Here is a 12,976-nt window from a genome sequence, read left to right on the forward strand (position 1 = left end):
AGAGACTGCACTCTTCTTCCTCCACTCTTATCCATTTAGTAATAACCAGAGACTTAATCACAACAACTTCTCACTCCCACATCACAACTTCTGGTATGTCCAAAAATCTACCCTTCACCCTTACCAATTCTCACCTCCATGATCTCTCTCTGTGACATAATCTGGAAATAACCAACATTAATTTTCACATATTCCTTGATGACAATCAGTGTTACCTCACTATCACCTTTCTCAACTCTTCCATTATTGCTAAATTATTAGACAGCTTGTCTAACATCCAGTTCTGATGAACAAAAGCTACCTCCTACTATGCCTTGGGAAGGCTGTAGAAATTGAGCTTCATACAGCAAGGAATCACGGCATGAGTTATTTCCTGCCATTGCATTTCAAACTTCTAAAAGCTGAGTAACTCCCATAAGGTTTTGGTCTCTAAAAGTCGGCAGTATTTAAGTATAAATTCTTATTTACAGCCAACATTCCTTGTACAAATGTCACAAAATTATCTTATTCCATAATACCGCAACATTCTAAAATACTCAAAATATAATCCCACAGACAACCTATTACAGGTTACCTTCTACTTTCTTCAAACCGCACTTTTAATAACTAAAATTAGATTTGACAATGTAAATGATGTTCAATTATCATTGGTCCCTTTTCACAACTGGTGATGAGGGGATTCGAGGGACAAGGAGAGGTAAGGAAGAGGGTATAAAGTCACAATCACCTCATGCATTTGCAGATCTAATATATATAGTACATAGGAAAATGGTCACACTCTGTTTTAGGACTTGTACATTTACTTAGAAAGGAGTTACATTTTAGCCTTTAAAACAAATCACATTCCATCCCATTCCAAATATTCCCTTTAGGGATCCTTCTGATTCAACTTTGTTTTTAAAAATACAGTTTCAAATGTTAGACAAAGCTAGCTTCTACATCTCAGTCTGTGATATAATGAAAGTGTTATAGTCTGGTTCTCTATTATATTACAAATGTGTCCTGTGAAAAATATCTCTTCCCACAAAACACTCAAATTCAGTAGAAAACTGGAACACATTTTGGAGTGAATTTATTTCACTTACTGACAAAAACTATTCAATGGTCATACAAAAGAGATTGTCCAGTGCTTTTGGCACGTTATTCCAAGCCACTTGACACTAAGTTACCCAAACTCTGGGAGTACAGCCAGTGGACAAGTTATTCTTCTCTGAGAATAATGCCGAGAATTATAAATACATGCAACAAAATCTTACACAAATGCAAAATTCTTCAGATCTCAAATAGAGTCGGTATTAAAATGGACAATTCTGGAAATACTCAGAAAGTCAACCAGCATCTGTGGAGAGAGTTTAATTGACTGTCATTTCTTTTCCAGGAATATCATCTTGAAGATGTTCTGATGTTCTAGTAGTTCCAAATCGGACTTCTGTTTGTCTCTTTCTTGTTCACCTTCACTGGTTTCTATTTCCTGCTTCATATTTATTTTGCTTTTTTACAATATGTGGAGATCACTGACAAGACCAGTATTTGCTGCCCAAACCAAACTGCCATCAAATTCAGTACCTTACTAGGGCCATTTTAGACAGAAATTAAGAATTAACTACATTTTTGTGGACCTGATCTATCATGAAGGTCAGACCAAGAAGAAGGCAGATTTCTTTTCCATGATTGAATCAAGTGGGTATCTACAATTGATGATAGTTTCAAGGACAATTACTGAGAATTGCTTTCAATTCAAGATTTCACTATTTGAATTAAAATTCTACCAGCTGCAAATGTACGATTCCAACTCATGTTCACAGAGCATTAGCCTGACCCTCTAGGTTACTAAGACCAGCAACATTACCATGACACCACCATATTTCTCCACAAAAACTTGCTTTCATATTTTGGAGGTGCCGGTGTTGGATTGGGGTGTACAAAGTTAAAAATCACACAACACCAGGTTATAGTCCAACAGGTTTATTTGGAAGCACTAGCTTTTGGAGCACCGCTCCTTCATCAGGTGATTGTAGAGTATAAGGCCTTATAATTCACAACCACCTGATGAAGGAGCAGCGCTCCGAAAGCTAGTGCTTCCAAATAAACCCATTGGACTTTAACCTGGTGTTGTGTAATTTGCAACTCTGCTTTCATCTCCACTTCTTTCCACAGCTACCTTACATATACTCATTTCCCTATTTTAACTTCACCTCTTCTGCTGAAGCAATCTTCTCTACCACTGGTTCTGCCATATTTTCTTTTATGTACTCATTCACAGAAGGTGGGCATTGCTGGCTGGACAAACATTCATTATCTATCCCGACAGCTCTTGAGAAAATGATGATGGGTTGTCTTCAAAGAGGACTCTAAACTTCTAGCTATGTGTCATTTTAATTCTCCACCTTGCTAACATGCCATTTTCTCTGCCCTCAATCACCTGCAAAGAACTAATGAAGCTTAACTTAAGCTTAAGTAACTGCACCTGCTAATTGAATTAAGAAGTTTACAGACTTCCAGACTCCAAATAGAGTTCAATAACTTAACATCACAATTTCTGTTCCAACTGTGGGCAGAGTATAAGTATGATGCAGTGCCACTTTCAATCAGGACAAGGACATGGTTTCAACATACAATTACACCGTTTTCAGCTCATTACTCATGTATGTGAGGCATTTAGCAACTTGACCAAAGATCTGAGTACCACATCTATAAAGGCTATCCAAATGAGTCTTCATTCACTGCAAGCATGGTTACCCTCAGCGCAGGTAGAGGATGAATGATCTCTTGCAGTCAGTAAGGATAAGTGGCACCATCTACTCACTGTAAAGTGACATTCATACAGGCACCTATCAATCTAACATACAAATGATGATGGACGGACATCAGACAGGATAATCTCTTGTGATCTTTTGAAATATATGAATGTATGCACTAACTAGCTGACAGTCATCCCATTATACCTTCATGCTACAGTTAATCACTTACTGGGTCAGGACCCAGCAAGGTTACGTACGCTCGTGAAGTGGTCATGCATCCATTCTGATCAAAATCATCATCATGAAGGAGCAAGCCCAGGCTGCTGGAGGGTGACGGACTTTTGAATCCTCACCTTTTCCAAGGTGTGGGCTACAGCGCTGGTAGAAAAAAGACCTGCCTGCACAGATGGAGGATCAGAAAGGTAAAAACAATGACCGCAGATGCTGGAAACCAGAGTCTACATTAGAGTGGTGCTGGAAAAGTACAGCAGTTCAGACAGCATCCGAGGAGCAGTAAAATCGACGTTTCGGACAAAAGCCCTTCATCAGGAATACAGGCAGAGAGGAGCCTGTATTCCTGATGAAGGGCTTTTGCCCAAAACGTCGATTTTACTGCTCCTCGGATGCTGCCTGAACTTCTGTGCTTTTCCAGCACCACTCTAATCTAGACCCCGGGGGATCAGAAAGGTCAGAGGAAGACTGTGAGGAAGACTGCTGCTGTTCTCAGATATGTAAGCAATGTCAGACATTTAGTTACACAAGGGACTATTCACGTTCAGCAACTAATTCTTTCTCTTCTCCACTACCGGTACAAGCGAACACCAGAAGACAAAGAAGCACAAGATATCACAATCTCTCCTGGCATTAACAGCACCATTTCTGAGAAGGATGTCTGTAAAACCTCAAAGAAGGCATTGGTATGGTCTTCACCCACACCAGGGCAAGAAGCTCTGTAGGCTCAAAGTCACATCTGGTGAGCGCATCACTGACACAGATCCACAGCTGGAAGAGGGATCACTGCCTGAGTTATGACACTTGTAGGACCAGGTATCTGTGAAGTGCCCTCCACATTAGGTACACATCCAAGTGATACATTGCATATGTAGTAACAGTCAGGGGAACAGCTGGCCACAATGCCAGACTACATCAGTAGGCAAAAACAAAGGCTGGAGAAGGCTGTCCAAGTCAGTTAATTCTTGTCACACTTGGCTGCCACCTTGGAAAAGTGGGAGCCACTTTAAAGGTCCAGGTCCAGCAGAACACATTGTGGCTACTGGATATGCACTGGAAATCACAATCATTAGTCATGCACATCACCAATTGCCTAGCAAGAGGAGGACATGACACCTCAATCCTCACTCAAGGTGCCACTTCAACACCAGGGGGTGGGGAGGGTGGTGCCAAGAGCATCCTACAGGTGAGATGGAAAGATAACATGCAATCTGTAAGCTTTATCACAGGACACTCCAGAGGACTCCCAACTCTCAGTCTCCCCTCTCCCAGGGACCCTACTACCCACATCAGGTCATACTAAGAAGGATGCAATCGCACAGGAGACTCTAAGTAGGCTAAGGTCCTTTGGCCTAAAGCGACAAGATGACAACATCCACTAAAGTCATCTGTCACCAGGGTGAAACAGTCTCTTGCTGCCTCTACCTCAGCTGTGAATGTTGGCATAGAACCCAGACATAATGGTAGACTAAGAAGATGTCATTTTTAGGGAACATAGATGGTGCAGGTACCCTCATTAAATGTATTTAAACAATACTTCTAAGAACATACATTAATTTATACTGTTGTAATGCCTGCTACAGTCTCATCACCCAACTGGTACTTCCATTAAGGTAAAATAGGACGCTGCAGCCAGAATTCGTCTGCTCCTTCCGTTTTTTTTTCCTTTGTCCCTCTTTCCCTTCCATCTCTTGGCCTCGGACACCCGGCCCCAACCTCCAAAGTTGAGACACTAGTGACCAGCAGTCCGGTGCAAAGCGTTGCAGCAGCCAGCAGTCAGACCACATGGAGGCGCCCTTTGCCGTTGTGCTGCGGAGAGCCCTTGGAGAGAGACTTTTTAACTTCATTTTTGGGACCTATGGTTATACGGTTTATAGCTGTAATGTTGCTTTTTTCTTCATTTCCCTATTCTGTAACTAAGGATTGTACCGAGGTACCTTTGTACCCAAGATGGCGCTGTAAGTTCACTGTAACCATTTGAGTACATGTGACAATAAAGCTAATTCAATTTAATTCAAACATCCCACTAAGTGCTGATATTGTTATCTGAGGCGCAAATGCTAAGTCAGCACGAATGGCTCAGAGAGTAGGAGCTCTGGGTCAGAGAGGTGAGACTGCTGGGACAGAGGAGATTGAGAGTTCTAAAGCTCCCTGTGAACCTTTACGTGCAGCATGGTGGCTCAGTGGATGCCACTGCTGCCTCACAGCACCAGGCATCTGGGTTCGATTCCAGCCTTGGGCAACTGTGGGTGTGGAATTTGAACATTTTACCCATGTCTGCTTGGGTTCCTCCCACAATCCAAAGATGTGCAAACTAGGTGAATTGGACATAATGTTCAAGGATGTGTGGGTTAGGTGCATTATTCAGGGGTAAATGTACAGTAATAGAGTAATGGGAATGGGTCTGGGTGGTTTACTCTTTGGAGGTCAGTGTGAACTTGTTGGGCCAAAATGGCCTGTTTCCACACTGTAGGGATTCTATTAATTCTATGAATCTATGAGTTCAGCACCTGCTACCAGAAGAATGTGGCACTGGTCTCCCATTAGCACATGTTTCACTGTCTCACATCATTAATCAAGTTAAAAATCACACAACACCAGGTTATAGTCCAACAGATTTAATTGGAAACACACTAGCTTTCGGAGTGACGCTCCTTCATCAGGTGATTAGGTGAACGCAATCACCTGATGAAGGAGCATTGCTCCGAAAGATAGTGTGTTTCCAATTAAACCTGTTGGACTATAACCTGGTGTTGTGTGATTTTTAACTTTGTACACCCCAGTCCCACACTGGCATCTCCAAATCATCATTAACCAAATATGTACCAAATATTGTTCTTACAATCCAAGAAAGCACAGACCTCACATTCAGTGACTGCAGTTAAAGATCAGGGGGCTTATGTCAGAGATAGTAACCTTGTGAAACAGCGGTCAGAGTGAGTAGGTTGGGCATGGAATCATAACAGAATAGTTATCGCAGAGAAAATCTGAGTCATGGAGAAATATGGGATGGCTGTATGGAATGCAGGAAATAAACTAATTTCACCTGCTTGGACTCCATAGGCATGTATGGCATGGTCAGAATAAGAGGTAGGCAATGCACCACTGAGATATAAAGGACTTCATTATCTCTGAGGAGATAATGCAATTGCAAAGGAAGCACCATCGCTGAGGACGCTTACAGTACAGTCAAGGAATCTTAGGAATTGTAAAGCAATAAGCTAACTCTCATGCCAGCCAAGATTTGAAAACTGGGAAGCATGTTCCAAAGTTGGCTCCTCTTTGCTGGAGGCAAAGCCCATAATCATGTTTCCCTTCAAATACCTGTGGTTAGAGAAGAATACAGTTTTGTGCAGGTATAGTTGCAATTAGTACAAAACGTTAGATTTGACCACGCAGTTTGATCGTTCTAAGTGATCTCAGTATCAACACATTGAAAATAAAGCAAATCATTATTTGAAACAATGCAAAATGAAATGGTTTTCATTGAATGATCTGTGTTCTTAAGAGGAAGGTGCAGCCTCCAGCCAGTTGCTTTCAAATAAAGCCAAACACTGAATCAAAGATGCATCAGTAGCTCAATCAGCCTGGAATCAGTTTGCATGAAGGCTTTCATAGCTCTCATCAAGCCATTCTCTAAGCTTTATCCCATCACTGAGTAAGCTCCTGGCCCATGTCTCAACCATCATCTTCCTCAGTGGGGAGTTCTGCAGCTCTTTCTCTCCCAAGATACCCTCTCTTTGTCAAGACTCCGGAGAATATAGCACATGACAATGATGCAGGATGTATTTTCTGGTACAAATTTCAGTGAGTTGATTCAGTATTACAATCTGATATTGAGCAGACAAGAAGTCCAATCATCTGCTCAGCTATGGCCCTTTTGGTGAAATGTGTGCTACTATAGCTCTCCTCTGCATGTTTTGAGAATTCCTAGTCGGTTTTCTCAGATAGGTCCATAAGATAGCCCTTGTCTCCCAGCAGCCACCCCTGTAATGGTGAGGGTGATTTAAATAATTCTTTAATCTGTGAATGCTCTAGGTGAAAACAGCTGACAAAGTTCCATGGATATTGTGATCGTTGGCTGTTTTGGTCTCTCTCTGTATCTGGACATTAAGAGAATAGAACCCTTTCCAATGAACAAACAGAGCTCACTGTTGCTAAGGCATTCCGAGAGCAATGTGGGTGCATTTAATAGAAGTTTGCTCCTATCGAAAATCTCCTAATAGTAGCAAACCTGACTGTGTTGGCTGTCTGACTCCCTGCATCAAAGAGAAACCTCTCAAATTCATGCACTACTGTGAATGCAGCATCATTCACTTCTCTTATACATGAGTCAGAAGCTGACTGAGAAATTTCAGATGACCCCAGTGGCTTCCGGAAACAATATATTTGAAAAATATTGTGTAATATGCTATCTGCATTGTCTCTATATGACTGGAGATAATTGTACTGACACCTTTAGATCTGATTCTGGGTAATACTCATTGTTGATATTGCATGCTGGATATGACGTCTCTGTAAGCTGTGAAAAATTGGGACACAAATTTCAAGAATGGAGCCATTCATATTTAGTGTTAAAGCAAATATGCCTGATCCTCTTATTGCCACTCCCCATTCTTTACCTCCAAATTGCATTACAATCCCAGTGTTGTGTCAATCTGGAGCCTTCACCAGTTTCTGTCAATCCCATTCATATTTATGTTAACTTCTGGTTTTAAGCCAAGACCCTAATCATCCAGGTTTTGGTAGCTCTCTTCACCTCTCTTGATTTTTCTATTTTTAAGGCCACATGAACCATCATTTTCTATGACCCACCATGAGACCATTCCCCGTCTGTTATATTTTAATTTCTATGCTCCCAAATCCAAACTTCAGTCATGACTGTCAACATACCCACCATAAACCTCTACCACAAATCACAGCTCCAGCCACAAGCTTCCTGTTGTAACAACTACGCCCTAGTCACCCAACTCCCTGTGACTCTCCTTTTCCAGCCATCACCCCAAAAGCCCCAGGATGGGACAGAAGTTTCTCAAAGTTAACTCCTCCACTACTGGACAGAGAGTGCCCAATCCCTGGGTGGACAGTGCCGCACCCTTTCCTGACTGTCCTACGCTTAACCACTTACACTTTACTCTGCATCGACTGGCACGCTGCTTCCCCTGATAAACGTGGACTGAACATGGTGACCTTATCCCACAACTCAATGCAGCCACCATTTAAACACATTCTGAGGAAGGGTTACTGGACTCGAAAAGTTAACTTTGATTTCTCTCCACAGATGCTCTGAAACCTGCTGAGTTTTTTCCAGCAATTTCTGTTTTTGTTTCTGATTTCCAGCATCCATGGTTCTTTTAGTTTTTATAATTTACAGGCATATCATATAAGGACAAAGCAGCCAGTGCATACCCCAAAGTTCAGGCAAAAGTGAAGATCACCAGGTACATGCCCAAATATAGTCAGGTATCTAAAAGAAGTTAATTGGGAGTAAATAATTAATTCTAGTAAGTTGACTTTTTAATGAAATGGAAATGAATGCCTCTACAACCTGAAGGTGAACCCACTTTTTAAGGTCAGAGAAGTTAATTGGACGAATTTGAGAATTTGATGTTTTTGCTTCTCACCCAATTTAGTTCATCTGGATAACATTACCCTCACCTCTTCTGGGATTAGAAGATCCTGCCCTCGGTTTTATTTTCTTTGCAATGCTGCTTTTCTCCCCATTTCGTTCTTGTTCTTGGACAACAACTATTCATTTTTCTGCTATTCACACCAATTCTACATACGTCATTTTTTTTTGGAAAACGTTTCCATTCCCACTCACTCTGGCTCAACACAACCAACTCTTTTGTCATTTACTCTTTCCAGTTTTGCCTTTTTCACTCCTTTTTTATCATCCTTCTTCTTTCCACTTGCTTAAACCCAATTACATTATAAATTTTCCCAGTTTTGATGAAAGGTCATCTGCCAGTTAACTGATTCTCTCTTCACAGATACAACCTGACCTGTTGAGTATTCCCATTATTTTCTGTTTTTATTTTGTCGTATTCAATTTTATTCACTTTGAATGGCACAAATAAACAGCAGCAGACTAGAACAAGTTGAAGAAACAAGTTAGGATCAGATCCTTGCTTTCCTGTGACAATTCAAATTAAGTTTAGAAGCTCCAATAAAAGTTTGAAAATTAAATGAACATGCAGAGAGAAACTGCTATATAACTTACCCATCATAGGCAGCAAGCAGAAAGTTCAGCAATAAACTAATAGACTGTTCAACATTTATTTGATGGGTAGTTGGCAAGCGTTTGTTCAGCTGGTAAAGTATTGTGGAGATGATAGCTTCCAAGCGAGCAACACTGAGATCAGCATTTGGATCCATTGTATTTAGCCCATTTTCTCTGAATGCCTCTATAATATTCCAAACATCTACCAAGTGCACTAAACAAGTAAAAAAAGAAATAAATGAGTAAGTTTCATAAAAGCATCTGAACCTGGGTGCTATTTTATACTTATTCATTTATGGGATGAGGGCATCACTGGCTAGGCCAGTATTTATTGCTCATCACAGAGGGCAGTTAAGTGTCAACCACATTGCTGTGGGTCTGGAGTCACATGTCGTCCAGACCAGGTAAGGATGGCCTTTTCTTTCCCTAAAGAACATTTGTGAACCAGACGTCCTGCATTCTTGACTGTCCACAGAGCTCTTTTTGCCTGTCTTCTGAACTCACATCACTGTAGCTTCCTTTAATGGCCAGTTTCCACTTTGTCTAAAGCACAACTGACCCAATTAAAGTTGTCAATTGCTTTATTTGTGGCAATGATTACATAGATTATCCGTTGTTGCACTCCCTAACATTTGTGGCATCCAAAACATTTTACTCCCGTACCACTACTTGCAGTCAGTTTCACTGCAATCTGTATCAAAATAGTCTGCAATAGTTCATCTTACCTCCTTGTTTATGATCACAGTGGGAATATGTTACAGTTCCATTGTGCTTTGTTGAACTCATCTCCACAAGTCATATCTCCTGAAACCTGGATATTCCTCCAACACAGTGAAAAAGCTTCACTGCTTGCTTCTACATGTTATTGGTACCTTGAAAATTTTGATTCTTTGCCTTCTTCTATCATTTACATACATTCAGCTTTTGACATTTTGGGCATTGGGTCTTCTTGTATAAGTCCTGAAGACAGGACAGTTTAAATTAGATCAGTGGTGGTGGTGGGGTGGGGGTGGGAGTGGGTTTGAGGGGGTAGTGGGGTGTGGGGAGGCGCGAATGGTGCGGTCCTCAACAGCAGGGAAGCAAATGCGAAGCTGGAATGGAGATACAGTAATCAGAAATAGTAGGTTAAACAGACAGATTCGGCTGGAACATGACAGGGAGTGAGGAATGCCTGTTGGATTAAATTGCATTTATTTCAATGCATGAGGCCTGACAGGTAAGGCCGATGAACTGAGGGTGTGGATAGGTACATGGGACTGGGATATTATAACCAGTACAGAAACGTGACTAAGGGAGGGAAGGACTGGCAGTTTAATTTGCCAGAGTACAAGTGCTTTAGGCTGGACAGAGGTTGTGGAAAGATGGGAGGGGTGTTGCATTTTTGACTAAGGTGAGTATCCCAGCAGTAATCAGAGATGAAATAACTGAAGGATCATCCTGTGAGGCTTTGTGGGTGGACTTAAGAAATAAGGAGGGGATGATGACATTATTAGGGTTGTACATAGGCTCCCAAATAGTCAATGGTAATTAGAGGAACAAATATGCAGGGAAGCTGGGGAGGCTTGCTGGAGCAATAGGGTTGTCATAGTAGGGGATTTTAATTTTCCTAACATAGACTGGGACTGCCAGAGCATTAAGGGTTTAAATGGGGAGGAATTTGTTAAGTGTATTCAGGAAAGTTTCCTCAAACAGTATAAATAGGGCCCTACTTGGGATGGGGCAAAACTCGACCTACTCTTGTGAGATAGGGCAGGATAGCTGACTGAGGTGACAGTGGGGGAGCACTTTGGGACCACTGACCAAAATTCTATTAGTTTTAAAATAGTTATGGAGAGGGACAAAACTAGTCCACAGGTATAAGTTCTAAACTGGGGCACGTCAAATTTTGATGGAATTAGACAGGAGCTTGCAGGAGTTGATTGGAGTAGTTAGTTTGTAGGCAAAGGGACCTCCAGCAAATGGCAGGCCTTTAAAAGTGAGATAGCTAGACTTCAAGATCTATATGTTCCTGCGAGGGTGAAGGGTAAGGTTGACAGGAATAGGGAACTCCGGATGACAAGAGATATTGATGCTTTGACCAGAAAAAAGGAGGGGTGGCTAAGGTACTGGCAGCTGGAATCAAGGAAATCCCTGGATGTATACAAGGGGTACAGGTGTTTACTGAAGAAGGAAATCAGGACAGCGAAAAGGAGGCCCAGGATAGTCTTGGCTGAGAAGATTAGGGTGAATCCAAAGAGGTTCCTTAAGTAAATTAAAGGAAAAAGAATAACTAGAGAGAGAATAGGACCACTCAAGGATATGTATGCATCAAACTGCAGGAGATGGGCAAGGTCCTCAATGAATATTTCTCCTCTGTGTCTACCGTGGAGAAAGACAAGAAGACTTGAGAACTTGGGGAAGCTAGTGGTGATATCTTGTGGACAGTCCATATCACAGTAGAGGAGGTGTTGGACGTATTAGAATGTATGAAGGTGGATAAATCTTCTGGTCCTAACCAGATACATCTAAGAGGCTTGGGAAGAAAGTTGCAACACCATTAGCCACAGGTGAAGCTCCGGGAGACTGGAGGGTAGAGAATGTTGTGCCTTTATTCAAGAAGAGCTGCAAAGAAAAGCCTTGGAACTATAGGCCAATAAGCTTAACATCAGTGGTCGGTAAGTTACTTGGGAAGATGATGATAGATAAGATATACATGCATTTGGAAAGACAGGGTTTGATTAGGGATAGTCAGCATAGCTTTGCGCGTGGGAGATCATGTCTCATAAATTTGTTCGAGTTCATTGATGGAGTGATCAGGAAGGTTGAAGAGGGCTGGATGGTAGATGTAGTCAATATGGATTTCAGTAAGGCCATTGGTAAGGTTCCACATAGTAGGCTGTTCTGGAAGGTTAGATCGCATGGAATCCAGGGGCAGTTGGCAAATTGGATGCACAATTGGCTTGATGATAGGAAGCAGAGGGTAATAGTGGAAAACTGCTTGTCGGACTGGAGACCTGTAACTACTGGAGTGCCTCAGGAGTCAGTGCTGGGCCCATTACTGTTTGTTACCTATATTTATGATTTGGATGAGATGTACAAGGCATGATTAGTAAGTTTGCAGATGACACCAAAATAGGCAGTATCATGGACAGTGAGGAATATTATCAGAAATTGCAGCAGGACCTGATCAGCTGGGGAGTGGGCCGAGAAATGGTAAATGGAGTTTAATGTAGAGAAGTGTGAGGTCTTGAATTTTGGGAAGTCAAATTAAGATAGGAGTTTCATGGTGAATGGTAGGGCCTCAAGTGTAGTAGAACATTAGGACCTTGGACTTCAAGTGCATGGCTCTCTGAAAGTGGATTCGCAGGCAGACAAGGCAGTGGGGAAGTCTTCTGGCACACTGGCCCTCATCAGTCAGGGCACTGAGTAGAGAAGTTGGGAAGTTATGTTGTGGTTGTACAGGATGTTGGTGAGGCCACACTTGGGAGTATCGTGTTCAATTTTGGTCACCTTGCTATAGGAAGGATGTTCTTCAACTGGAAGCAGTGCAGAAGAAATTTACAAGGATGTTGCTAGGACTGAATGGTCTGAGTTATAGGGATAGGCTGGACAAGCTAGGACTTTTTTCTTTAGAGGTAGGAGATGGAGGGGGATTCTTCTATAAGTATATAAGATCATGAGAGGCATGGATAGGGTGAATGCACTCAGTCCTTTTCCCAGGGTTGGGGAATCAAGGTCGAGAAGTCATCAGTTTAAGGTTAGAGGGGAAAGAATAAAGGGGACCCTGAGGGGCAACACTTTT

At 41.8% G+C, this 12,976-nt stretch overlaps 1 protein-coding gene across 18 annotated transcripts in view; it reads right to left on the reverse strand.

The window, feature by feature from the left end:
• The window catches only part of dtna (dystrobrevin, alpha), a 198,598-nt gene that overhangs the window by 125,268 nt on the left and 60,354 nt on the right, over positions 1-12,976 (reverse strand). For all 18 annotated transcript variants that reach the window (XM_087986442.1, XM_087986441.1, XM_087986438.1 and 15 more), the window contains exon 4: positions 9,196-9,409. In XM_087986442.1, the coding sequence (XP_087842568.1) occupies positions 9,196-9,409 (214 nt within the window). The remainder of the gene's footprint in view (positions 1-9,195; positions 9,410-12,976) is intronic.

Source organism: Chiloscyllium plagiosum, unplaced genomic scaffold (genome assembly GCF_037043375.1).
Source record: "Chiloscyllium plagiosum isolate Xiang-an unplaced genomic scaffold, Cpla_swu_hap1 HiC_scaffold_4, whole genome shotgun sequence".
In the NCBI taxonomy this organism is placed as follows: domain Eukaryota; kingdom Metazoa; phylum Chordata; class Chondrichthyes; order Orectolobiformes; family Hemiscylliidae; genus Chiloscyllium; species Chiloscyllium plagiosum.